This window comes from Narcine bancroftii, chromosome 4, assembly GCF_036971445.1.
Source record: "Narcine bancroftii isolate sNarBan1 chromosome 4, sNarBan1.hap1, whole genome shotgun sequence".
In the NCBI taxonomy this organism is placed as follows: domain Eukaryota; kingdom Metazoa; phylum Chordata; class Chondrichthyes; order Torpediniformes; family Narcinidae; genus Narcine; species Narcine bancroftii.
The window spans coordinates 41,166,066-41,193,178 of record NC_091472.1 but is presented as its reverse complement, the minus strand read 5'-3'; the positions used below and the strand labels follow the sequence as shown (position 1 = coordinate 41,193,178).

The following is a 27,113-nucleotide window of genomic DNA, read 5'->3' as shown; positions in this document are numbered from 1 at the left end:
GTCTGAAACCTTCAGTAAATCCTCTGTTTGCTTCAGTTACCTGTTTTCCTCAATGTCCTCCTATCAGGTCATGAAGCTAGCAACTCAGCATGCAAAGAAAATTTGTAGTGAGTAAGTCAAGAACTGCAAGATGCCCTACTGCAGGGAATTATACTTCTCTGCTAAGCATACTTACTTGGAAATAACAGTGGTAGGAAATGGAATTTCCATCTGAGATATTCCTGAGTGAACAATCCTGACTTGTATCTTACCTGTTACAAAGCTGAACGTGGCAAATGAACACAGGTCTTATCTGGCATGGACCCAACATCAACGGTTTACATCTCACCATTCATTCCTGCACAGTCCTAACTGATATAAAACAGAAAAGGCTGGAAGCACTCAGCATCTGTGTTGAAGACCTTTCATCAGAACTCACAAACATCAGACAGTTTAGCACAAGAGCCCCTTCAGCCTCCCACGTCTGTGCCAACCATAATGATCCAAACTAATCCTGCATGTGGTCATATCCCTCTGTTTCCTCCCCCTCCCCCCAATTCTATCCATGTGTCCGGCTGAATACCTCTTAAACATTGCTGTCACATTCAATTCAACCACTTCTTCCACTTTCCCTGGGAACACAGTCCAGGTACTGACCACTGTATGTGAAACAAAAAAAAATTTGCTTCACAAATCTCCTTTATACTTTCCCTCTCTCCATAAAGGTATCCCCTCTAGCATTTGACATTTCATCCCTGAGAAAATGGCTGTCCATCTTACCCATGCCTCTCATAATTTTACACACTTCTAACAGGTGGCCGCTCATCCTCCAATGTTCCAGAGATAAGCAATCCAAGTTTTTCCAATCTATCCTTGTAATCATACACACCAATCCAGGCAACATCCTTGTGAACTTTTCTCTCATCCTCTCCAAAGCTTCCACATCCTTCCTATAGTGTATGGCAAAGAACTGCATACAATACGCTAAATGTGATTTTTGCAACTTAAAACTTAATGTTCCCCTCCACCCCCCATCCCCCTCCCCCACTCTGGTTCTGATAATGGGTCTTCTACCCATTAATTATATTTCTCTTTCCACAGATTATGTCTAACCTTACTGTTTCCTGCATTTTTTCTGCTTTTATTTCAGACTTCCAGCACATGCTGTTGTTTGTAATAACAATCTTGTCTGAATAAAACAAAAAACTGCAGGGTCTAAAAATCGAAAATCAAAACTGAAAATGCTGGAAATACTCAGCAAGCCAGGCTGCATCTGTGGGAAGAGAAACAATCAAAGTTTCAGGTCCAGTAGCACTCAGTTGACCTAAAACCCCCAGAAAATTTTGAACTGTAAGAGGAAATCAGAGCCCCCAGGGAAAACCCACTCAACACGGGGAGAACGTACATGCTCCATGGGATTCGAACCATGGTCCCAATCGCTGGCACTGTAAAAACATTGCGCAAATGCAAAGGAAGTACTTTCTTCCCAGGACCCAAGGAAGTCTGAGAGTGCAGATTCCATGCCAAAGTTTAAACTAGTGCAGGTTTTAAGAGATTATTTTCCCCCCCCCCCAACATCAATCCCAGCATAGTTCAGCAGAATGGAATGGGTTACCGTGGCAGAATAAATTCAGGACCTCCATTCGATCGGATAAGCATCGAAGTCGAATCTTTCAGAAGTTGAGCAGCAAAGTCCATGTCAAATATTATCGGGGCTTCCTTGCAATTCAGCAATTTTTGCTCGTATTCGTCAGTGAAATGTGGATCTTCTACTTCACAACCCCCAAACACAAAAAAAAATTCAAGTTCCTCCACATTCCAGAATCTACAGTCTCATGTGTCTCAAGTTTGATTTTGTTGTACGGCAGGACTGAAATAGGAAAGTATGCCATTTACTGCCAACGGTCACTGGAGAGAACTCAGAAAAATGGAAGTCGTGAATCAAAACCTTCCAGAATGGAAATCCTGTCAATACTCTTGAGAAATCCATATCACCACTCACTACCTTTCAGCATTCCTGTTCATTTCATGAATGGCACGTACCAGGTATGCATGTTACTTGGCTCCATCATTTCTAATGCATTATTACCATTGTTGATTGGATATAATTTGCTCTGGTGCATCCTGTTGAAGACAGAACAAATAAATGCAATATTCTTTCCTACTATAAGGAATGTTGGTAGCTGACTTTATAATAGAAGTTAAATTGTTGTTATTTGAAAATATTTTTTCTGAATAATAAGCTGTAAAATCATTCAAATTAATGTATGTGTTAGTAATTGTGCATTAAGGACAATCTTATTCATTCATTGAAGTTGCAGTCAAACACAATGCACGGGAACGGATAATGATCACATCAGCATCTACAACAATGAATGTTCACAACACAATCATAAATATTTATCAGGAAAAAACAGGAGTTAATTGAGAGCATAGTAACTGACAATTGTATTGAAAATTTTTGCTTCTGCGAGGTCTTTCGGAACCTTCGACCAACACCGCGTGATCTGCTGAGTTTTGCCAGCACTTTTGCATTTTTGCTCAACGATCACAGCATCTGCAGACTTTCCTTTTTAACTTACTTGTAACTAATGTGTTCTGTTATAAAGGTAATTAGAACCTGCATTACTTGTAACACTAATGTGCTCTGTTGTGTAGGTGGTTGGATTTGATGCATCCACCACAGTGGAGGAATTTCTGCCCACACTGAACCAAGAAACTGGCATCAGGAAACCTGTGCAGTCAGGGTTCTTCCTTTTCACAGATGATCCTTCAGGAAATGATCAAGAGCATTGTCTCCAGGGAAACATAAAGGTAATCGTTTAGCCTCCTGGGAAGTCACAAATGTATACAAAATTTTGTGCATAGCTTTGTAAATATAAACCAAGCCTGCAGGCTGAGCAAATTGATCAGCACCTTATATATTCCCTCAGCTTTGTATCATAACTGGTAGGGTCCGAATGAAGAATGCCCATTTGAAACAACTCCTTGGAAGGTTAGTCAATGTATTAGGAAAAAGGAAGGCAAGTGGAAAATTAAAAGCAAATTTTAAAATCTGCTAATTATTTTATGAGGTTGTTGAGGTAAATTATTAACATGAGAACAAATCCCAGGTAAAGAAATGTTTCAATAAAAATCTACACATGCTGGAAATCTGGAATAAACATTCGTTGGTTGGTGTTTTACAGTATTACTTTAATGTTACTTGATTTTATGACATTATATAAATGTAGCAATTAAGTAAAACAATAATTTCAGGAATCCATTTTACCTTGTGCCAGATATGTGACATAATTTGCAAATGGGAGCAAGCTTCTAAGGAACAGCATCCTGGGAAATTTGAGAGTACAAGGACTGTGCGGCTCACCTATAAGAAAAGGTAACAAAGCAAGCAGGCAGACCTAATACTGTTGTTCGTCTTCACCATCTTTTCTACTGTTAATCAGTAATATGCTGTTCATTATTCCTCAGTGAATTGTATCCAGGCATCAAATTAGGAAACTTGTAGTAATTGGCTTAAACAGGTTTTTTTTTCAAAACTTAAAGTTAAAGATCAAAATTTCCAACTAACTTCAGTGGCTGAATTGATTGGGGGGAAAAAAAATTGTCAACTCTATTTTCTGAACTAGAGAGGGAGAGAGCCAAAACATTAAAAATATTAAAAGATATGAAATACGGTCAACTCTAAAGGAAGTTGCCCATAGATCGGATGTCTGGTTTTGTATTTAGAAAGGAAAAGCTGTTAGTATTACAGAATGAACACAATACCTTCTACGCTCATTTTGACTGCCAGAACAAGGAAGAACCCCTGCACACCGTGGTTTGAAGGGTTCAAAAAGAATCAAGGCTAGACACATGTTATGAACAAATAGTGGTCTTTATTGGCACACAGAGGAATTCACAAAAAAGAACACACACTGACAGACATTATAATGTACGCAGCATACAGACACGGTATAGTGAGAAAATAGGGTTTAACTTGTTCAGCACCCACCACCCACAGGCACTTTACACTTAGAAACAAGGTTTAACTTCTTCAGCAACCACTAAATGAGTACACACACTCCAGTGATCGCCACTGCTCACGATCTGGAATGGGCCCATTGCAGTCAGCCCTACAGAACTGATTGTGGCTCACAGCCTCATGTTCAGCAATGGTCACAACTAATCAACACAGACATAGCAATAATACACAAATAATTACACATCTATTGTGAATAAATCACTGGTAAACGTTCTCAACCCCTGATTGGGAAGGCGAGGGTTATAAACACAGTACCCACCACTCTCTCTATTTCTAGCAGACATAGCACACACACACACACACACACACACACTTCTGATTTCCTGCAACAACTACTGCTCAGTATCTGAGACGGGACCCATTGCAGTTGACCCTCCAGACCTGCCTGCAGCATGGAATTCAGCTTTTTCAATGCAGGATCCATCCATGTGACTTGTGAGGGCCAATCGTGCATCCACCTCATAGGTGGGCAGATCTAACCCTAGATTGGCAGGTGATGTGACTTCCGACTTGGTTCCAGCCGGAGCTGTCACACGATGCTCCGCGATCCACATTCCCACCAGATTCTGGATAGAGGGGCCACATTACCCTCCACAATCCACACTCCCACCAGGGTTCGAGACGGAGAGGCCACATGACCTTCTACAATCCTGACTACACACCCAAAAAGGGCACCTGTATCTCTGAATGGAAAGCCATGCAAAAGGTAGTGAACACAGCCAATGACATCACAGGCAAAACTCTTCCCACTATTGAGAACATCTACATGGAACAATGCCATTGGAGAGCAGCAGCAATCATGTTCTCACTGCTGCCATCAGGAAAGAGGTACAAGTGCCACAAGACTCACACCACCAGGTTCAGGAATAGTTGCTACCCCTCCACCACCAGACTCAAACAGACTCAATCGGACATTTATTTAAGGACTTTGCACATTTTTTTACTGAATATATATTTTTTTTCTGAATTGCACAGTCAGTTTATTTACATTTTTCTTTGTTTACACTTCTCTCTTTTGTATACATATCTCGAATATAGTTTTTTGCACTACCAAGTAGAAATTCTGCTTGACCTGCTAGAAAAAGAAGCTCGTAGTTGTATGTGATGTCATGTATGTTCTCTGACAATAAATCTGAACTTTGACTTTGGGTAACCCACAGCAGTACTTTCTTTTATCTACTGTTGTGTGGGAGTTACAGTAATCTCTAGTTTTAAAAAAGCTACAGCAGTTTTCACCCCTTCAGAAGTCGCCAGATGACCTATTTCAGACGAGACTCTCACTGAAGTGAACATCAAAGTCTCGTGGATCTATTTCACACAAGGACAGGCCATAGGACCAATTTGTTCTTACCAATATTTACCCCTCAACTAATGTTACTAAACAACAAAAACAGAACATAGCTAGAAGGTCATAGATCAGCTGTAGTAAAAGAAATAATTTAATTGTAAAGTTATCTTTCTGTAATGGTAGTCAATTTCTACTTTCTTCACAGTCATTGTCAGATCTGCTAGGCAATTTGAGCATTCTTCTTGGTCAAGTTTCAACCTGCCTTTTTCAGCTTTTATGTCTCTCTTTGTTTCTTTTCTTTCACTCAAACTTTACTCTTTAATCTGTCAACCAGACCTTTTTTTTCAAGAAACAGAGTCCCTTCAGCAACTATTTTGCTACAATATGAAAGTAATTTATTTTTTCCTCATCATCCCTCCCTTACCCTTTCTGACTTATTTTCTCACTCTCCCATTTCCAGTTTTTTTGCCTGAAACATTAGCCCTTTGCACAGATCATCATCATTTACATGTGCCATGTAATGTGAATTGGCTGCCTCATTTTCTACATTACCAGAGTTGGGGGGGTGTTGTTGAAACTGAACTTCTCGTTCCATCTATGCTCCAGTTTAAGGCTTAAGAATGTGTTTTTAATTAAGAAGCCCATTCGGCTAAGTGCCCCAGAAGAATCAGTTATCCTTCACCTCGTCACATCAGTTCACTGTTCATTAGATCTTTTGCATAAATCTGATGATTACCCACCTGTAACTAATTAAGTGACACAGGGATCAGTGCTGGGATATCACCTAGTCACAATCTATACAAATGCCTTCTACAAACTTGCAAGTGTAAGGATGAAAGCACGTTTGCGAGGAGGATTAAAAACAGTCAAGAACGATAAGGGAGTTGGGGAAAATCATGCAGATTGAGTTCATCTACTTTGGTAGGAAGATCAATAAAGCAGAATATTGTTTGAAAGGAGAGAGATTGCAGAACGCTGCTGCTCGGGGGAATCTGCGGTGGTCTTGTATAAAACAAGTAAGCAAGTAGCCAGGAACACAAACAAAATATTGGAGTACTGAGATTCAGAGAAAATGGTTGTTTTGTGTGGTACAGCAGGGAGTGCAAGTATAAAACAGTGGGACAATAAAGCAAAAGGTCAAGGTATGGTGCAGGATGTAGTGTTCAAGAGAAAAGTAACTTTAATGCTATGCTAAAGGGAGGCCCAATTAAGAGTCTGATAACAGGAATCTATAGGAGTGGAGAAGTTTTGCTATACAAAGCATTGGTAAGACCATAACTGGAGTTGCGCCCATGAAGACATTTAAGGAAGGAGGCAGTTCAGTATAGTTCAGATCCGGAGATGATTCACTTGCTTTGTGTGGAATTGATGAACATGGAAAGAACATAGAACATGCCAGCACAGTACAGGCTCTTCGACCCATGATGTTGTCCCAATATATATATCTCTACCAAAAAAAACATCCCTACCTCATAACCCTTTCATCCATGTGCCTATCAAAGAGTCTCTTAAATTCCCCCATTATTCTAGCCTCCAACACCACCCGTGGCAATGCAATCCAGGCATGCATAATTCTGTGTTTATATATAAAAAAAACTTTACCCCAGATGTCTCTCCTAAACCTTCCTCCCTTCACTTTGTATAAATGTCCTCTAGCATTTGCTACTCGCACCCTGGGGAAAAAAAAAACACTAGCTGTCCACCTTATCTATGTCTCTCTGAATCTTGTAGACTTCTATTAAGTCTCCCCTCATCCTTCGCTCAAGAAAATAAATCCCAGCTCTGCTAACCTTGCCTCATAAGACATATTTTACAATCTAGGCAACATCCTGGTAAACCTCCTTTGCACCCTCTCCATAGCTTCCACATCCTTCCTGTAATGAGGTGACCAGAACTGGGCATAGTATTCTAAGTGTGGCTTCATCAAAGATTTATAGAGATACAACAACACCTCATGACTCCTGAACTCAATCCTCCAACTAATGAAATCCAGCATACCATAGACCTTCTAAACTATCCTATCAACCTGTGCAGCAATCTTGAGGGATGTATGATTTTGGACCATATGGTCCCTCTGTTCTTCCACACTGTTAAGAATCCTACTGTTAACTATGTACTCTGTCTTCAAATTTGACCTTCCAAAATGCATCACCTTCACTTAAACTCCATCTATCACTTTCTGCCCAATTCGGCATCATGTCTGTATCCAGTTGAAACCTATGACAATCTTCAGTACTATTCGCAACTCCTCCAACCTTTGTATCATTCTCAAATTTACTGACCCATCCCTCTACATCTTTGTCCAAGTCATTTATAAAAATCACAAAGAGCAGTGGTCCCAGAACAGATCCCTGCAGAACTTTACTGATTTGATTTGGTCTTTACTCTTTGAAGTTTGGAAGAATGAGAGGTGATTTTTTGAAATATAGACAATTCTGAAGGTCTTGGCAAGGTAGATGCTGGGAGGATGTCTCCCTTTGTGGGGGAATCTAGAACTAGGGGACACAGTTGTAATAACTGGTTGCCCATCCAAGTTGGTGATAAAGAGCAACTTGTATTTTGAGGTGTGTAAGTCTTTGGAATTCTGTATGCCAGACACTGCACAGGCTTGGTCATTGAATAAATTCAAGTTTTTGCATGATGGAAAGTGCACTGTTGGTGGGATATTAAGCAAAAATAAAAGGAGTTACAGCCAAGATTAAATTGGCTGCCCAGGTTTGAGAGCTAAATCTTCCATTAAGTGACAACAAACATGGCATTTTTTTCATGATCGGCAGAGACTGATTCTGAATGATCAAAAATGTGAATGTTATCTGCTTAATTCCATTATTTTCACGTTCACAGGTTATATTTCTCAACACAAGTTCGTGGAGAGACAGATAGAGAAAAGCTCTTGCTGATGTACCAAACCAATGATGCAATTGTTAATGGACATTTTCCAGTAAACAAAGAACTGGCGTTAGAAATGGCAGCATTACTCGCTCAGGTAGAAATCTAAAAACCTTCCATCTAATTTGGCTAAATGGAGGAGAAAAACTATTTGGTTGCAAAAAAAATTCTTAAACCAATTTTCTTTCTATTGTTCTACCTTCCATATTCTTGTGTTATTTTATTCTACTAATGATTGATGAATAACCTTCAGACAGTATCATTTATTAATCTATAAAGGCTAGGCATCACAGAGAGCTTCTGGAGATTATGGATCATAATGTTTTCTCGTATAAAGCTTAACATTGTTCACCTTGTTAAATGGCAATAAGATCATGTCTCAGTACAAAGCAAAGCTCGAGGCACTATTTCTCAGTATGTTTCATCACAGCTTGCAAAAAGCTTGATGTTATGGAACCAGCCCTCTTCAAAGCATCACGATTAGGCATTTTATTTTGGAATCCTAAAGAATGAGTACCGAGATCTCGAGAGATATCATGATGAACCCATGAAAATGCTTCTAGCAAACATTTAGTGGCATCAATGGGTATAAACACCCTCACTTATTTCTTGAGTGGGGATTTTAAAAATACATTATAATATATTACAAGTGGAGTATGTCTACTTCTACGTTCATTCTCATGCATGAGCCAGATGCACTCCTGATTCCTCTTAAAATGATGCACCCATGAAGCACGTGGTAGACTGCTATGCAGAGCCTTGCCCAACAATATCCATTGGTGACAGGGTCCGAGACCATGGACTTTGCCCAACAAACCAGGGTTTTTTTTTAAACCAAATATAGACTTTATTCATGATAAGTTATTTACAAAAGGAAAACCATTCAGAATCTGTTCCCATCCTTACTTTCACATCCATACATTCCCGTAACTGTGGATTGTTACATTTGATTCTATTTACACTATTACCATCTCTATGGCACCTTGTTGCTTCTCCCCCCTCTATTGTTTGAGTAACTTCCCCTCCGTCTCAGCCTTTCAATGCCCAGTCACTGACGGACTCTAGACTGTTGTCCTTCCCCACAATGCTCTTGTATTCGCTGCACCAAGGCTCAGTGAATCCCTCAGCATGTTCTCCTGCTGCCTGAATGTGCCAGTCAGCAGCATTTTCTCACTGGCAACTCCATGTACTGAAACACCAACAGGTTTCGGGCAGACCAAAGTGCATCTTTCACTGAGTTGATGGTCTTCATGCAGTCTGGATGCCTGACTCTGTGTGTGTCAGGGGGGGCATTCATTGCCCACCAGGCAAGGTGCTGTTCCCCACCATACGCTTGCGGCCATCGCTTGCTGTCAGACCACCCCACCCACTTCACTAGCATGCATCAGCGTCACTAGATTCTAGCTTGGCGCACGCTAGTGACTCTACACCCGCCTGTGTCACTAGCATGCATAAAGCGTCACTTGTCTAGTTTGATGCACACTAGTGACCCTCCACACAATAAAAGCAGCACATTTGGCTGCTAGGTCAGAGGGACGGAGGAGGTTTACGTCGGCAGGTAGGCCATCAGCACACCCCTCTTGCCCCGAGCAAGTTTACCACTGTCGGACTGTGCCCACCCCCGGTTATCCTAATGGCCCCTCTAACACTCATTCTGGTGCCAGCCTTGGTGTGCGACCCCGAGAACAGCCTGTAGATTAGAAAGTCATCTATTACGCTACTGCTGAGGATGAACCGTGACCAGGACCCTTGTCTCTTTCTCCACACCTCTTATTAACACACCCAAGGGAAACGCTGCTTCTTTCACACTCACTGATTAGTAGAATTCAGCGGAAGGATTGCACTGTCTATCTTTTTGGTTGGGCAACTCCTTAAGCTGTCATGTGATAAAATTGTGTTATTGGCTGTTGTGCTTACTGGAGAGAAACCACCAATCAATTAAATTTGTCAGATGTGAATTTTACTTGCATTTGAAATTTTTCTGGCATGATTATTGAAGAAATGAATGTAGTTTCAATGAAAAATTTGCTACTTCTTGATCCTCTAAGCGACAGGTAGCATACTTCTGCTCCTATTTCTTCTGTTCTCATGAACAAAATTTTAAACCGAACAAACATATAGTGGCACAAAAGTTATTTATTCCTGTTTTTTTTTAATCAGGTGGAGTTTGGAGACTTCAAACGACCATTCTCAACTCCAACAGGTCAGCTCTCAATGCAATCTAAATCAAACCAAGCTCTGAAGCAAGTAATTGAGAAATTTTATCCAAAAAGGTACAAACAAGGCTGCACAGATGATCAGCTCAAGTGAGTGTGCTAAAATTTTAGGAAAAATAGTGACTGCCAAGTTTTATCATTTTTACCATTTACTTCAGGATGTGTTCCAATCCTATTGTTGAAAAGATGTGATTATAGTATTTTACTATTTTGAGGGCTTAATTAAAATTGAGACTTTTATGGTTAGCATTTCCAAATAAATAATGTTTTAAAACAATATATAGTTTGAGTGAACACATGCCATAGAAGATCCTATTTCTCATTACTGATGTCTTTATGACAGACAATTACATCAGCGACTTTCTACTAAATGGATAGCTCTGCGAGGTCGTGTTGCTGCCGACTGTGTACGCATTTACTTTGCTGTAGCTAAGAGATGGCCTTTCTTTGGAGGAAAGCTGTTTGCAACAAAGGTATTATTTTGTATGCATGTGCACAGATTTTATTCCTTCTGTGAATTTCTTTATACCACCTTGATTGTAGCAGAATATTTGTGGCCCAAATTTTGCAGGTTTGTTTGAGCTATCATTTCCCTGAGTACAAGGTCAGGACTCGAAAATGAAAATACCAATCTCTCTATCTTCAGTTCAGAGTTATCTCTTGGCACTGAACTCTTCATGGTCTGGGTGGGATAGGATGGGGAGGAAACCCCAATCACTCACCTTAAGGGAATCTACTCAAACAGCCTGTGCCAGATTAAACCTAATGCAAAGACTTCTCCATAAGCAATGGACAAAAAGGGCCACAATGGACCAAGGGTATGTTTTAGCATATTATCAGTTTATTCAAATGTGCTAAATGAGTACAAAGAAGAGAAAGTGAGGTAGTGACTGTAGGTCATTGTCCATTCAGAAATGTGATAGCTGAGGGGAATAAACTGTTTTTGTACCATTGGGTGTTCATCTTCAGGCTCCTGTATCTCCTTCCTGATGGTAGGAGTGTGAAGAGGGCATGGCCTGGGTGAGGATAGAGGCTGCTTTCTTAAGTCACTGCCTCTTGTAGATATCCTCGATGGAGTGAAGTCTGATGCTGGCCAAGTTCACAATTTTCTGAAGCCTCTTCCTGTCCTGTCCTCTATACCAGACAGTGATATAATCAGTCAGAATGCTCTCCATGGTACACCTGTAAATATTTGCAAGAGTCCTTGGTGACACACCAAATTTCCTCAAAATCCTCATGAAGAATAACCGGTGGTGGGCCGCCTTTGTGATTGCATCGACTTGGTGGCCCCTAGTTAGATCTTTGGAATTGACACCCAGGAATTTGAAGTTCTCAACCCTTTCCACTACTGACCCCTCCTTGAGGACTGGCTCGTGTTCTCCTGATATCCCCCTCCTGAAGTCCACAATCTGTTCCTTATTTTTGACAATGTTGAGTGCAAAGTTGTTGTTGTGACACCACTCAACTCGCTAATCTATCTCACTCCTCCTCATTGCTGTCTGCGATTCAGCTGACGATCGTAGTATCACCAGCAAATTTACAAGATAGAACAGGCCACTGCCAGGTAGGGTCTCATTGCTGATGGTTAAGCTGGCTTCTTTCAGATGACAGTGCAATGGTATAACATTTGTGCTGTTGAAGGCCATTATAAACTGTTGTTTATGTTCAAAGAATTCTATGAAGGAATTTCAAGTACATTTCCATGAACTAAACTTACCTCACATTAAATGACTTCTTAATAAACATGCTTAATATTTTATTACTAAATTTTCCATTAAACAATAATGGGGTTGTATTAAAATATTGAATTGTCTATATATTAGAACATATTTTTAATCAGAAACAGGGAATTCCCTCTCTTTAGCCCGCATAGGCTTTGAATATTATTTTAAAGAATCAACTGATGGTATGTTTATTTCTTAATGTTTTTGTTACTGTAAATGCATATCATTTTTAAAATTTCTAGCCTATTGTTGCATCACAACCTGATACTGCACCAGTATGGTTGGCTGTGAATGAGAATGGGATTAGTATACTGGAATACAACTCAATGGTAAGGTTGATCATCTTTACATATTATGATTTCTCCTTTGCTGCTCTAAACATGCAATATAACCATATAACCATTTACGGAGCGGAAACAGGCCACGTTGGCCTTTCAAGTCCGCAACTGATTCATACTGTTCAATTAAAGAGAGCCTTATCATATATGAAGGTAGTATATTTTAGCAATGAATTCTGAACACATAAGATACACCTTTAAGAAGCACCTGGACAAGCACTTGATTCATGAGGTTAGGAAGCTAATGTGAGGAAAATGGGATTAGGGTAGTTGAGTGCAAGAAATGCCCCAGGCATGTTTCAGCGTTGTGCAACCCTGTGGTGTGAGCCAGGGAGTGCAGAGATTATTGGGAGCTAGAATGGTTCAGGTGAATGACAGTTGTAGAGAAGGGAAATCCATGACATTTGCGAGTGAATTCGCAAATCCAAATGGAGAGGGGAGATGTGGTTGTCCGACAAGGGATAAAGGACAACTCAGGAGGGGGAGGGGAGAATGGGGTTAAAGAAGTTTTAAATAGGAGAATAGGGAAAATGTTTGATGTTTTAGAAATGTTGTCTTATAAAGTGTTCAAAACAAGAAAGCAGAAATGGATAAGAAGGAAAGGTAATGATGGAGAAACGGAAAGGGAAGATAAACAAAGTATAAAATGGCTACGCTGAACTATATGACTTTAAATATTAACGGAATACATAACCAAATTAAAAGGAAGAAACTGCTAAATTTACTGAAAAAAGAAAAAATTGATATAGCATTTGTGCAAGAAACACATTTAACTGAATTGGAGCACAAGAAATTAAAGAGAGATTGGGTAGGACACGTAACAGCAGCGTCGTATAATTCAAAAGTAAGAGGAGTAGCTATATTAATTAGTAAAAATGTGCCAATTAAAATAGAAGAGGAAATAATAGATCCAGCAGGGAGATATGTAATGATAAAATGTCAGATATATTTGGAGTTTTGGAATCTACTCAATGTATAGTCACCTAACGAAGAAGATCAAAAGTTTATTCAAGATATTTTTTTGAAGATAGCAGATACGCAAGGGAACATATTAATAGGTTTCAACCTGAATTTGGATTCAAATATGGACAAAACTGGGAAAAAAATTAACAGAAAGAACAAAGTAACCAAATTTATAATTAAATCGATGGAAGAAATGCAACTTTTGGATATATGGAGGAAACAACACCCAAAGGAAAAGGAATATTCATATTACTCGGCTAGACATAAAACATACTCAAGAATAGACCTATTTTTGTTATCAGCTCGTATGCAAGATAGAGTAAGAAAAACAGAATATAAAGCTAGATTATTATCGGACCATTCACCCTTAATATTGACAATAAAGTTAGAGGACATCCCTCCAAGAATGTATAGATGGAGATTAAACTCCATGTTACTCAAAAGGCAGGATTTTAGAGAATTCATTGAAAGACAAATTAAAATGTATTTTGAAATAAACACGGAATCAGTGAAAGATAAGTTTATACTATGGGATGCAATGAAAGCATTCATTAGAGGGCAAATAATAAGTTATGTAACCAAGATGAAGAAGGACTATAATCAGGAAACAGAGCAGTTGGAAAGGGAAATAGTAAATATAGAAAAAGAATTAGCAATGAAGGAAGATACAACTAAAAGAAGAGAATTGGCAGATAAAAAAATAAAATATGAAACACTACAAACATATAAGGTGGAGAAGAATATAATGAAGACAAAACAGAAATATTATGAACTAGGGGAAAAAACGCACAAAATTCTAGCATGGCAGCTTAAGACAGAACAAGCTAAGAAAATGGTATTGGCATCAAGGAAAAAAGACAAACAAATCACATATAATCCAAAGGAGATCAAGGAAAACTTTAGAGAATTCTATGAACAATTATACCAAACTGAAAACAAAGGGAAAGAAGGGAAAATAGATGAATTTCTAACTAAAATTGAACTACCAAAACTACAAATAGAGGAACAAAATAAATTAACAGAACCATTTGGAATAGTAGAAATACAAGAGATAATAAAAAAATTACCAAATAATAAAACACCAGGAGAGGATGGATTCCCAATAGAATTCTATAAAACATTTAAAGATTTATTAATTCCTCCCCTCCTGGAAGTAATCAACCAGATTGATAAAACACAAAGCTTACCAGATTCATGTAAAACAGCAATAATTACAGTAATACTAAAGCAAGGGAAAGATCCACTCGCACCAGCGTCATATAGACCAATATCTTTACTTAACACAGATTATAAGATAATAGCTAAACTATTAGCAAACAGATTAGCAGAGTATGTACCGAAAATGGTAAATCTAGACCAAACTGGATTTATTAAAAAAAGACGCACAACAGACAATATTTGTAAATTTATTAACTTAATTCATGCAGTAGAAGGGAGTAAAGCGCCAACAGTAGCAGTTGCTTTAGACGCAGAGAAGGCCTTTGACAGAGTAGAATGGAATTATTTATTCAAAGTATTGCAAAAATTCAGTTTACCAGAGAAGTATATTAATTGGATTAAAGCATATTATAAGGGACCATTGGCGAAAGTGACAGTAAATGGATATATATCAAAGCAATTTAACTTAAGCAGGTCAACATGGCAGGGATGCCCACTATCACCTTTATTGTTCACGTTAGCTATAGAACCACTAGCAGAATTGATAAGAACAAAAAATAATATAAAAGGGATAAAAATAAAAGACAAGGAATATAAAATCAGTTTATTTGCAGATGATGTTATAGTATACTTAACAGAACCAGAACTATCAATAAAAGAATTATATAAGAAATTGAAGGAATATGGAGAAGTGTCGGGTTACAAGATTAACGTAAATAAAAGTGAAGCAATGCCTATGAATAATGCGGATTTCTCAAAATTGAAGAAGGAATCACCATTCAGATGGCAAATGCAAGCAATAAGATACCTAGGTATACAAATAAATAAAAATCTCGGCCAACTATATAAACTCAATTATTATCCACTAATGAAAAAATTACAGGACGATTTAGAGCATTGGAAAGATTTACCCCTAACACTAATAGGAAGGATAAATTGTATTAAAATGAAAAATTTTCCAAGGATATTATACCTATTTCAGGCATTGCCAATACACTTGACAGAGAAATTCTTCAAGGAGTTAAAGAAAATAATAAGGAAATTTTTATGGAAAGTGGGGAAACTGAGGATAGCACTAGATAAATTAACAGAATGGTATAAACAAGGAGGCTTACAACTGCCAAACTTTAAAAATTATTATAGAGCCGCACAATTAAGATACCTATCAGATTTTTATCAAACAAGGGAAAAGCCAGATTGGACTAGATTAGAATTAGATAAAATAGGGGAAAAGATACCTGAACACATATTATATAAATGGGATGAAAAATTGGTACAACATAGAAGTTCTCCAGTATTACATCATCTACTCAATATTTGGAAGAAGATTCATGTAGAAAGAAATAAAACAAATTATCAATTACCAAAACTAATATTGACGCAAAATAAGTTACTCCCTTTTACAATAGATAACCTTTCCTTTAGAGAATGGGAGAAAAAAGGGATCAAAAGAATAGAAAATTGTTTTTCAGGAAATAGATTATTATCCTTTGAACAAATGAAAGATAAATACAATATAACTCAAGATACAGTGCTGGCATATTACCAATTGAGATCCTACTTGAAGGACAAATTAGGAAGCAGTCTGAGGTTACCAGAGGGAAGTAACTTTGAATATGTGATTACAGATACAATGATAATCAAAAGATTTATAACAAATATGTATATTAAACTGCAAGAAAAGGAGAATGAGGAAACAAATGGTAAAACTAAACAAAAATGGGAACAAGATTTAAATATAAAGATAAAAAAGGAAACATGGGAGAAGTTATGTTCTGGAACGATGAGAAATACAATAAATACGAGGTTACGTATGATACAATATAACTGGATACACAGGCTATACATTACACCTCAAAAGTTAAATAAATGGGACCCAACAGTATCTGATAGATGTTTTCGATGTAAAAAAGAAATGGGAACAACAATTCATGCAATCTGGACATGTGAGAAAGTAGAAACATTTTGGGAAGATATTAAATCAGATATTAAATAAAATAACAGAAAACAATATACCAAAGAATCCAGAGATCTTCCTCCTAAGTAACATAAAAAACAAAGAATTTGGAATTGATTTGGAGGATGCACAAAAAAGATTTGTTAAGATAGCTCTAGCCGTAGCAAAAAAATGTATTATGTCAACCTGGAAATCGGAAGATAATTTGAAAATACAACAATGGTATATAGAAATGAATAAATATATTCCATTAGAAAAAATAACATATAGTTTAAGAAATAATATTGAAATATTTGAACAAATATGGGAGCCTTACATGAAACACAATAGCGAAAACCTACCGGGGACATTCACTACCTAAATTAACAAAAGGAGAAGGAAATGAAAAGAATTGACTCAGTGGAATTTCTTGTTTATTTTTATTGAATGACAACATTGTTTGACTGGTTTAATGTATCCTAGATTTTGTACTTTAAATGGACAGGAGGGGGGAGGTAGGGAGGGTGGGATGGGAGGAGGGAGGGGGGGGAGAAAATGGCACTGTATATATTTGAAAAGGAAAAAGTATGTATCATGGTTAATGTGGTTTATGGTGTGAAAAATAAAAAAATTTAAAAAAAAGAGAAGGGAAATCCTGGCATGTAGTGCATGGAGGTCCTTAATGTATTGCCAAAGCAGGCCTCACTCTCTAGTTTTGGAACACATGTGGCTCACTCCATTTAAAGGTCTAAATTGTACAAAAGAAATTTGTATCACTGCACATCCAATAGGTTCTACGTAAATGGATATCTTGCATACAGCCAACTCAGATCTCAAGTACCGAAATGTGTGAATTGCAATCAGATCTTAGATAAAATTAATACAATTAACACGCATAAAAATACTACACAATCTAAAATAAGTTATCACCTACACACCTGAGCATTAACTGTTTAAAATCTGGAACAATGAGTGATGTGTGTCACCCATTATCTCTGGAAGGCTTTTAGAGAAAGGTCTAAATGTGACAAAGGGGGTTCGGAGTAATGGCCAGGACAAGGATGGATGAGTTCGAAATTACAGATCTGGGATTCAGGTCAGAGCATAATAAATGACCAAAATCTCTGAACCTTTCTCCAGGGCAGTGATCATGAGTTTCAAAAATAGGTGGACATCTTCTGACAAGCATCAGGCACAAAGGAGTTTGGTGAAAACTAACTTTCAAACTTTTGGCTCAGATGCAACAAACAATGGAAGGTGCACCAGATCATTAAAGGGGCTTCTAGGAAGGTGCATCAGGACAAACCAAATTAAATCTTGTAGACGATGCAACACCACTAATGAAGTGCTAACACACAGCTCCAGAAGGTGCCCCAGGGTTAAAGATGGAAAAATCCAGTGCCATAATAAGGTCATGATGGATGAAGGCAAAGGCCAGCAAGTGTGAATGGATTCCTTACATTGAGCCACACCTCCACTCAGAGTACAGGTTCTCCCTGACGTACGTCCGTGTTCCGTACCAGTCGTATCTCGGAATGGACGCATGTTGGAATTGCCCTGTATTCCTGTTACGTTATCAAATACAACATGGCAGCCACCAAGACCAGCTCTCGCAAGAGGCACTATTTTCCACAGATAGGCCCAATTTTCACCGTAATCACATACATTTTATAAATTTTCCTTCAAGGAAACATGCTTTGATGGACCCAGCGCCGTTTTTTTTTTAAAGTGATTTGGAATGTTGCTGGGAAGGGAGGGGAAAATTGAAGAGGGAGAGAGAGCGATGACATTCTGTGCATGCGTTCCAAATCACAATGTAGGTTGTGAGGTGATGCTGCTGCCCCTAGTTACCCGGCGCCACCTCAGGCTCCTGGCAGGAGCAGAACGGACAAGGGAGAATACTACCTATACAGTACTTTTTATAAATTTTGGTCGTATGTGCTGATGGACACAAGTCGCATAGATCGTAAGTAGGGGAGTACCTCTATGAGGCCCTATACTGCTGCGTCTGCAATAAAGGCAGCACTGCCTCTGGTGTGACACCAGTGTGAATCAGGGAGTAAAAAGAGACATCTTCCACCACTCTTCCATTGCATCCTACTGGCCAGTCGATATGCCAATGGCCCCATAATAACTAGGTTTAAATCAACTGTAGTATTTAAATGTCAGCCAACCCACAGAGTCCATCAGTGTCCAGATTTGGCAGCCCAGACCTTGAGGGTTGGTGGCTCTAGGAAGCAGTGGTTCAATGCAGGGCACCAAAATGGGAGAACACCACCCCACCCCCCCCCCCCCCCCGCCTCAACCTCCCTACATGTTCGAGGAGAAGGCTGGGAGAGGACCCTATAGGGTAAAATCACAGCAGCAGACCATAAAGGTGTTCAGTAGCCATACCAAGGTGCAAGCTGCCTGCTGGAAACTGGCTCCTGGGAACCAGGTATTGGCATCTGGATTTGTGAGGATGCCAACAGAAAGCAGAGTTCCCAAATGGCCTTGAGTGCTAACAGCTTCCTAATCATATTGGGGTTTCAGAAACCGATGAGGGAGCTCAAGTTCACTGCTGGAAAAAACAGGACGCCATGTGGCTATGGTGGGGGACATTCAATGTCTGGAGGGAATCTCTTCTGGTTTTTGTGGTATGGGCACCGGTCATGGGACCTCTTTGTGTGCTTTTACGGCCAAACAGTAGTGAACACATATTGTTTTCCTGCATACATGACATTGAAGGAACCTTGAAAATTTATTGCAGCCACATAGATGAAAGTGTTACTGTTCTCTGCTTCTGTAACTAGGCTGAACCATATTTTAGAGAGAGAAGTAAAATATATTTCATTTGAACATTGATCTGATTTGCTGCAAATTCAATTTCCCCTCACTGAAATTTTTGTCATTAACTATATTCACAGTTTGAAATGGTACCATTTTATAATGATGAAATCTGAATTAATTATTTCATATTAATTTAATTCAAAAGGAAATTAAAACCACTGATGCACACAGCATTCCATTTAACCCCTCAACCTCAAGCACACTAGAGCATCCCTCTCCACCATTTTCCTTGCTGCCGACAGCCTTCTTCTGGTGGGAGAGTTCCCATCTTCAAAATTCCTATCCCTCAAATCTCTCTCAGAAACATCCCTCTGCCAACCAGCTTTCTGCAGGAATCTACAAAGCAACAGATCAGATCAGAGAGATTAAAGCTGCCAGGCACTGCAACCCACTCCCTGTCAATTGTTTGGATGGACCCTTAAATATGCACTTGTATGAGAAATGGTGACTGACGTTTATTTTTAAGACCAATACAACATTAAATATATTTTAAAAATGAGCAAATACTTGTATTCATTTCATTTTTTTTTCTTTTCCTGAATTTCACAGCGCTTGATAACAACATATATATACAAGAATATTATCACCTTTGGTGGCTGCAGTGATGACTTTATGCTTGAGGTTGGAAAGTCAGCAGAAGGTGTATGTACTAAAGACAAAACAACACAAAAGCTTTTATTTGCTTTGTCAAAACCGAAGGTTTGTATCTTAGATTTTCAAGCCCACTGTCGAGAAAATCACTATTGTTTGTCCATGTCTAATGTTCTGTTTTTATTAAGGTGAAAAATAATTGAATCTATTGAAGCAATTCCAATTTATTCAGCACCATTAACTAAAACCCAAAATGTGTTACTAGGCCCTTTCAAACTGCCGTGTAAAATGGCAATTTGCATGGTTAGTGACCTAGTTACATGTCAATTTAAAAGGGTCTAACCAAGTCCCTGACCTACCTCAGAGGTGGTTAGGGAACCCAGTAAAACTTACCTGGACGTCCTGGACTGGCGGTTTGAAAAGGGAAATGGCTGACCCAGTTACTGTGGTAAAAATCAAAAATCAGTGCCTGTTTGCTTGTGTCACTGGGAACCCGCTGGCTGAAGTGCTGCTGCCATGATCCAGGGTGTGGAAGGGGAGAGTGGAGGGCTGCGATCGGGGATAGAGAGGTCGCTGCTGTGGGGGGTAGAGAGGCTGCTGCCTCGGGGGGGGGAGAGAGGTCACCACCACGATCAAGAGGAGAGTGGGGGTCCATGATGTGCCGCTGCTGCGAACGCTGCTCTAGTTTGCACCGACGGCTCAATGTTAGAGCAAAGGCTATCTTCTTTACCCATTATCCATAATTCCAGTGCCGTGGAGGATTATGGGTAAGGAAGATGGCCATTGCTCCTGCATTGAGCTGTTGCCACGAACCGGAGTAGCACGTCGGGGCAGCAACCACCCCTCCCAGCTCGCAGCAGCAGTATATTGCTGGGGGTGGGGTGGTGGCGGCGGCAACTGATTGGGCGGAGAGGGAGGTTGGCGACCGACGGTCGATAGTTCCCATGAGTCCGTGATGTGTCACTCACTGCGTCTTCGTGGGGGCGAGATCCCCTTTAAATTGCTGGGTTGAAAATTTAACAGGTAGGTTCATCTTCAATTTGAAAGGTGCATCCTACACCCTAGACCCAGTAATCACACCTGGGCCCCAGGAGGGATACCTGGCTGCTGTAATTTGAAAGGCCCCACTGTGGGTATTCCCTTGACACCACTACAGGTAGTTCAAATCGAGCTCCTGAGTGCATCATTAAGTGTTATGGAGAGTCATTGTTGTGCTAATTGTGTGAGGATGAGGTGATGGGATTCCAATTAGTAATACAGGTCCTGAGTGATCCTGTGGCTGGAGGAGCTGTTATTAGGACAGGATATTTCAGGATGCATTTCTGACCAATCATGTACAATCACTTAACTACAATCACTTAACTTCTCCCAGACACTGAGTTTGATGTCTGGGATTGACCTCCTGCACTAATGTTTCTTAAACATGTCAGTGGGCTCTTCTGTCCTCAATGGACACAGGACTATTTTTTTCCTTACGTGTGCACTTTGCCAACTAGAAGCATTTATTCCGCCCTGTCGATTGTGGTGATGGACTATTACAGCTCTGCAGGTGTAGGTGCTCTCACTGTGTTGGAGTGTAGGGAGTTTCAGGGTTGAGAACCATCAACAATGAAGAAACTAATTGCATGCAGGCATCACCTGCCTCATTTTAGAAGTACAGTAAAACCCCTGTTATCTGGAATTCAAGCAACTGGCAGCTGTAAGCATCGGCAAAAAAAAATCACAGAAAATAAATAGGCAGAAATTGTAGGTTTAAAATTGGCATGCCTCGCCATTAGTTCACCAAAACGCAATCTCAAGAAACTAGAAAATTCACTTTCTGGCATCTACCAATCCCAATAGGTGCCGGATACCAGGGGTTTTACTGTAGTTGGAAGTAGAGTTGAGCAATGGGGAATTATCAGGGAATGAGAATGTCCCCACCTTTTTACCCTGTGATGGAAGGAAACTAATAAAGTAGTTATGATGGTTAGGCCTTAGATATTATTTTTAGGACCTTCTGTTTCTCAGAAGTGAACTGTGATTAGATGAAAGTAACAATGAATTGGGATAAGTGACTTCTAACTACCTCAACCATCTTCCTTTTGTGTGGCTCCAGTCATAAGAGTGTTTTCCTTTTCATGCCCACTTAACTTCGGTTGACCAAGACCCCTTCATATTAAGCCAATCACTCTCACCTCCTCTCTAAAAATTAGATCATTAGTTAATGTTTGGATTACCGTTTTAATGAGGTCGAGAGGCAAACAGGGCCAGCAAAACCCAAGCTAGATTAGCAAGCAAATTATCGGGGAATAGGTGCTGCTTGATAGCCATGTCAGCATGCAGTCACTTTGATGATGAAAACAGACTGATGGATAGAATAGTGCTGGTTTAGATTCCTCTACTGGGGTCTCCAGTATTTATAAATTGTGGACATCCTTCTTCCCCACGTTATATCACTAACTGTTACCAAGTCAAATATGTTTCTTTTATTTGCAACAGGTAAGTCAAAATGGATGCTTCTATGCACAAGGACTTGTTGCACAGATTGGTTAGGATGTTAATTATCTTTAATAAGACCACCACAAAATAAAAAGCCATACATATGCCACTTATTCATCACAACAGTTAAAGCCATATTAGAATTAAAAACATTGCTTGGACAATAACATGTGAAGTTTATATCAACAATCTTATTTGTATTGAAAATAAATTTGTCACCAACTTTGACTCATCAACTTATTCTTATTTTTCCAGATCCTAGAAATTACTTTGCTCATGGCCAGTTACATCAACAGTTTCCAATCTCCGAAAGGGGTTATCCACCACATGTTGATTCCATCTTCACTTTCTGTCCAGGCTGCAGGGCATAAATTAAAGGACATGGGAAGTCAACCATTCCTTTCACACACCAGACCATACAAAGGACCAACTTTGTTATAACGATGATTGGAACTATCTGTACTTTGTTCTGTTGAAATGCACCTTTAGGGATCTGGGAATGTTTTTAAATTTCTTGCCCAAAAAATGTAGATGCAACTTTAATTAATATTGGTAAGTCCTTTGATTTCCTTTAGGGTAAATGCAGTATTCAAGCAGTTATGTCTTTTTTCTGTTCTATAAACCTCTTGCCCTCCTTACCTAACCAAGTGTCATGCTGGACAGAAAACCACTGAGGAACAGTTATGTTAAGGGACTTCCTCTACTTCAACATTTATATGTTTTGAAAATTAAGGCCATTATTTATTATAGTTTATATAGAAATATCAAATTTCTTTGATGGTCATGTTATTTAATTCAAAAGTGATAGTTTTTGTGTTGACAAATTAACCACTGTGTACCTTATTGCAGATTTATTTTTTATCTTATGATCTGTCAAGTAATATTTTACAGGAAGTCTCTAGGTGACAACAGGGTTCCATTCCTAAGAGCTGATTGTAACCCAGAAACGAACAAAAGCAGTGTGTGGGGTAAGGATATGAGAAACAGCTAGGATGGGAGGGTGAGCAGGTGCGGGAAGAGCGGTGAGTGAGTTGCTCAGTGTTCCCAGCTCTGCTTCCCTCGACCCACTCCCCATTCGCTCACTCATCTGAATAGGATCCCCATAAATAGGGCATTCATAATCCACAAAGGACCTGTAAAATGTTTACATTTATAACTCTAGCCATAAAATATATCTTGGTTTTACAAAGCAACAAAAAGTAGAAGTCGTGTAACATTGCTCCACTCTTGCCTTGAGAAACTTAACAGAAAATATAGAAGGCATTACTAACTTGGGGTGGCAGTGGTGCAGCAAATAGAGCTGCTACCTGACAACCCAGTGACTCAAGTTTGATCACAATCTCCCATGTTCTGGGTTTCTTTCCACATTCCAGAAATGGGTGGGTGAGTTAATTGGGCACTCTAAATTGTTCCTAGTGGAGAGATGAGTAGTGGAATCTGCAGGGGGTTGATGGACATGTGGGGAATAACAAAATGGCGTTTGTGTAAACAGGTGGCTTGATGATTCGTATGGAGTGGATGGGCCAAAAATCCCATTTCCATGCTGTATGGCTCTATAATTATTATCTCAAGCTTCAGCACTAAGGAAAATGTGAATCGATAAAGCAGTCTAAATCTCAGTTGCAGTAAGTGTGGCAAATTATGGACTAGATGCGTATATCCTTCAAGAAGGTACTCCAGTTTCCTCAACATGGCACCCATTCTATTCTTAAATGCTTCCAGAATGTATTTCCACTGTTGCACTAGCTAAAAGTTTTATTTTCCATGTTGTTCATCCTGCATGAAGAAAATCTTCCTATTTTTAGTTTGATATCAGAGCAGGGCTGTAGGTTGATTGACACATTCCTATAAATAAACTTTAAGTTTCTCCAGTCCTTCCTTGCAGCTCGATTCTCTGAGGCCCCTATATCTGAGACTCAATTCTCTTGTCAGCCAGTATTTACATGGGATGTGGCCTAAGGAATGAATTTTGAGTATGGTTTTTATCATTTGCATCCTTTTATCCTCCCACCTTTTTTAATGTTCTGTTTGATTTGTTGATTATTGCACTGCAATGATTAAACATTGTGATTCTTTTCTTTCTTTTCACACCCTTTGATCAACTTCATGTCTGTTATTTTAACAGAATGTCTCTATTGCATGAATTGTTTTTTTCTTCCTCTTTACTTAATTGAACCACTGCACTGTTTGGTCCAAAAGAGGAAGTTCTATGAGAAATGTTATGAAATGCATGTCTTAACCTTTCTTGGAACACACTGCATTGAAGAAAGGCTCCCCCAACACCTTCACCTGCATACTTTCTTGTTAAATCACCTTCCCCATCTTGTCCTTGAAGCTCTGTTCTTGCAATCACTTAGATTCCCTTCTTACATGGACTTACTATTAAAGTGCATGACAAGTTTTATTTTTTTATAATCTTTCCATGTATAAAACCCTTACACTTGGATATTATTATTAATAAATGTTCAAAACTATTATCGATTTCTTTCAAAGCAATCAAAACTACTCTGCTGCAGTAGTTCCATTGTCTCACACGTAACACAATACGTTTCCAAATATCCAAAAAACAATCAACCGAAATTCTAAATATCCAAGTTTTTTCAGGTGAGACGTGACATCACCATTTGGAAAAAAAAGCTGAAAACATTTACTCACTGTGCTCAAGTGCAGTAACAGGGAATCAGGTTCACAAAGGGCCCACCTGAGCCGCATTCTCTTCCCACCAGCCCGAGCCGCACTGCCACTCTCTCCCTGCTCAGGGTCGCTGAAATTCTGCTGGAGGACAATCCCAGTGCAATTTCCTACTACTTACAGGTGAGGTGAGACCTCGGACCCCCGGGCAGGATTGGCGACTATGTGGGGAGATGTCAGGGATCGGCGACAGCTGATACAAGTGTTCTGATGCGACTGGGTTGCTTCAGAGAAAATTCCCGAATATCCAAAAAATCTGCTTAACCGCTAATAGGTTTGGTCCCAAGCATTTCAGATAATTGAAATATTCTTCAATTTTGCATATTCTGGTAGAAGAGCAGAATAACCCTCTTGGTTGTTGTTTCTGAAGGCCTGAAAAAGAAGTGAGCAACAAAGTACTGGAAATAATAATAGAAAAATAAGCAGCACATAATGAATGTAATCTGAGTTGAAATGTTATCACTGTTTCTCTTTCCACCAATACTGCCTGATCTGCTAAGAGTATTTTAGATTTCCATCAAATGCAGCTTGATGTTTTAAATATTGGTCCAAGGCCTGTTCTTTTTTTAAAACAACAACATTCTCTTAAGTTAAAAAATGAAGTACTGACCAGAAATATCAAGGAAGCATATCAAGGGATGTGCTATAAATTACAATCATATTGCACTGTATTATGGTATAATTATAGATATGCCTAAACAGCTTTAAAACTCCTGTACATAATGATGCTAAAATATATTTTCCATTGTAGAAAATTATTTTTACCTCCCATTTCTTCCACATCAGTTCACAGAAGAAATTCAAGTTACAATATACTGTCGAAGCCAAATTGAAAACATTGGTGGAAATGAAACAGAATCTTTTTGAATTAATGAAACAAAGCTCAGAATCTTAAGCCTGTATTGTAGAACTCGTTACTTGAGGCACCCTGCCAATTGTATCACACTTTCATGCAGTGCATTCCAAGAAAGTTTCCAACACATGCCTTAAGATAAAAATTTCTCATAGAATTTCCTTTTTTGGACCCATGAGTTCAGCTGTCCAATGAACTCCTGAGGAAGAAGAAATCGTCATGCAAAAATTGAAACATTCCATTCCTGCAATGACAGATCATAAGTCGTTCTCACCATCATTCCCACATTTAAAAGCATGAGGAAATGTAAGATCTGGCATAAAAATTAGGTCAGATAGGCTATTTCATAACATTGTAACTCATGAGTCAGAAATTCATTTAGTATCCCTGACTAAATGCTCAATTGAATACGATTTGGCACTTACATTGAACCAACTTTAAATTCCAAATATCTAATTAATGGTTAATAAAGTAACTATCCGTCTTTTGGGAAGTTTCTGACATGGAATGGGAATAATCATTTCAATTAGTTGGTTTAATAATGTCATTCCCCTCATATAATCATAACCTCTATATTATCAACATTCTCAGTGTTCTTGAGTTTTCTTACTAAACAAATAAATTCTTTTGGAATCTGAAAATTAGAAAATGTTGTGCTACTCTGAGGTTACCCAGCGTCACCAGTGAGAGAAACCAAATTAAAATTGACCTGCTGACAATCTCTCTGAAGATGTAATTGATGTTTCTTTATTATTGCATTCTCAGATTAGGTTCACTGTCATTCCATTAATAGCTACAGATTATCTTGTTGGCACTGCATAGATGAAACTTGGATGTTGTTACCTGAAAGAGTAGTTAGACTTGAGTGCGTGCATTGAATTACTTGTCTGGCATTTAAATCTGAATATGCCAAGATCAATATTTGTTACAAAAACACTTGCTAATAGTATTATCAAATTCAAAGATAAGAATACTTTTAAACAAATCTGCTTTAACAATTCATCAGATATAACATTTATTTAAAGTCAAACAGGCCTAATGTGAAATTCATTCTTTCAGTAATCATAACTGGACTTTAGTTCTAAATGTGCACTACTTTAGCAATAATGCATATGATTATTTTGTAAATACATAATAAATTAAACTCAAATTT

The 27,113-nt window shown here is 38.8% G+C and overlaps 1 protein-coding gene and 1 long non-coding RNA gene across 3 annotated transcripts in view; one reads left to right on the top strand and one right to left on the bottom strand.

Moving 5' to 3' along the window:
* The window catches only part of plekhh2 (pleckstrin homology domain containing, family H (with MyTH4 domain) member 2), a 130,955-nt gene extending 106,668 nt beyond the window's left edge, over positions 1-24,287 (top strand). For both annotated transcript variants that reach the window (XM_069931117.1, XM_069931118.1), the window contains 9 exons: positions 1,848-2,025; positions 2,638-2,793; positions 3,261-3,358; positions 8,136-8,277; positions 10,341-10,486; positions 10,740-10,869; positions 12,363-12,449; positions 19,894-20,043; positions 22,672-24,287. In XM_069931117.1, coding sequence (XP_069787218.1) covers positions 1,848-2,025; positions 2,638-2,793; positions 3,261-3,358; positions 8,136-8,277; positions 10,341-10,486; positions 10,740-10,869; positions 12,363-12,449; positions 19,894-20,043; positions 22,672-22,857 — 1,273 coding nt within the window. In that variant the 3' untranslated portion in view covers positions 22,858-24,287. The remainder of the gene's footprint in view (positions 1-1,847; positions 2,026-2,637; positions 2,794-3,260; positions 3,359-8,135; positions 8,278-10,340; positions 10,487-10,739; positions 10,870-12,362; positions 12,450-19,893; positions 20,044-22,671) is intronic.
* Positions 3,284-26,679, bottom strand: LOC138760491 (uncharacterized). The gene is made up of 5 exons (XR_011355651.1): positions 25,873-26,679; positions 25,072-25,479; positions 22,686-22,774; positions 19,932-19,993; positions 3,284-3,346 (listed from the first exon to the last, which is right to left on the bottom strand). It is a non-coding gene; the product is annotated as an uncharacterized lncRNA (long non-coding RNA).
* Positions 26,680-27,113: the final 434 nt, after the last annotated feature.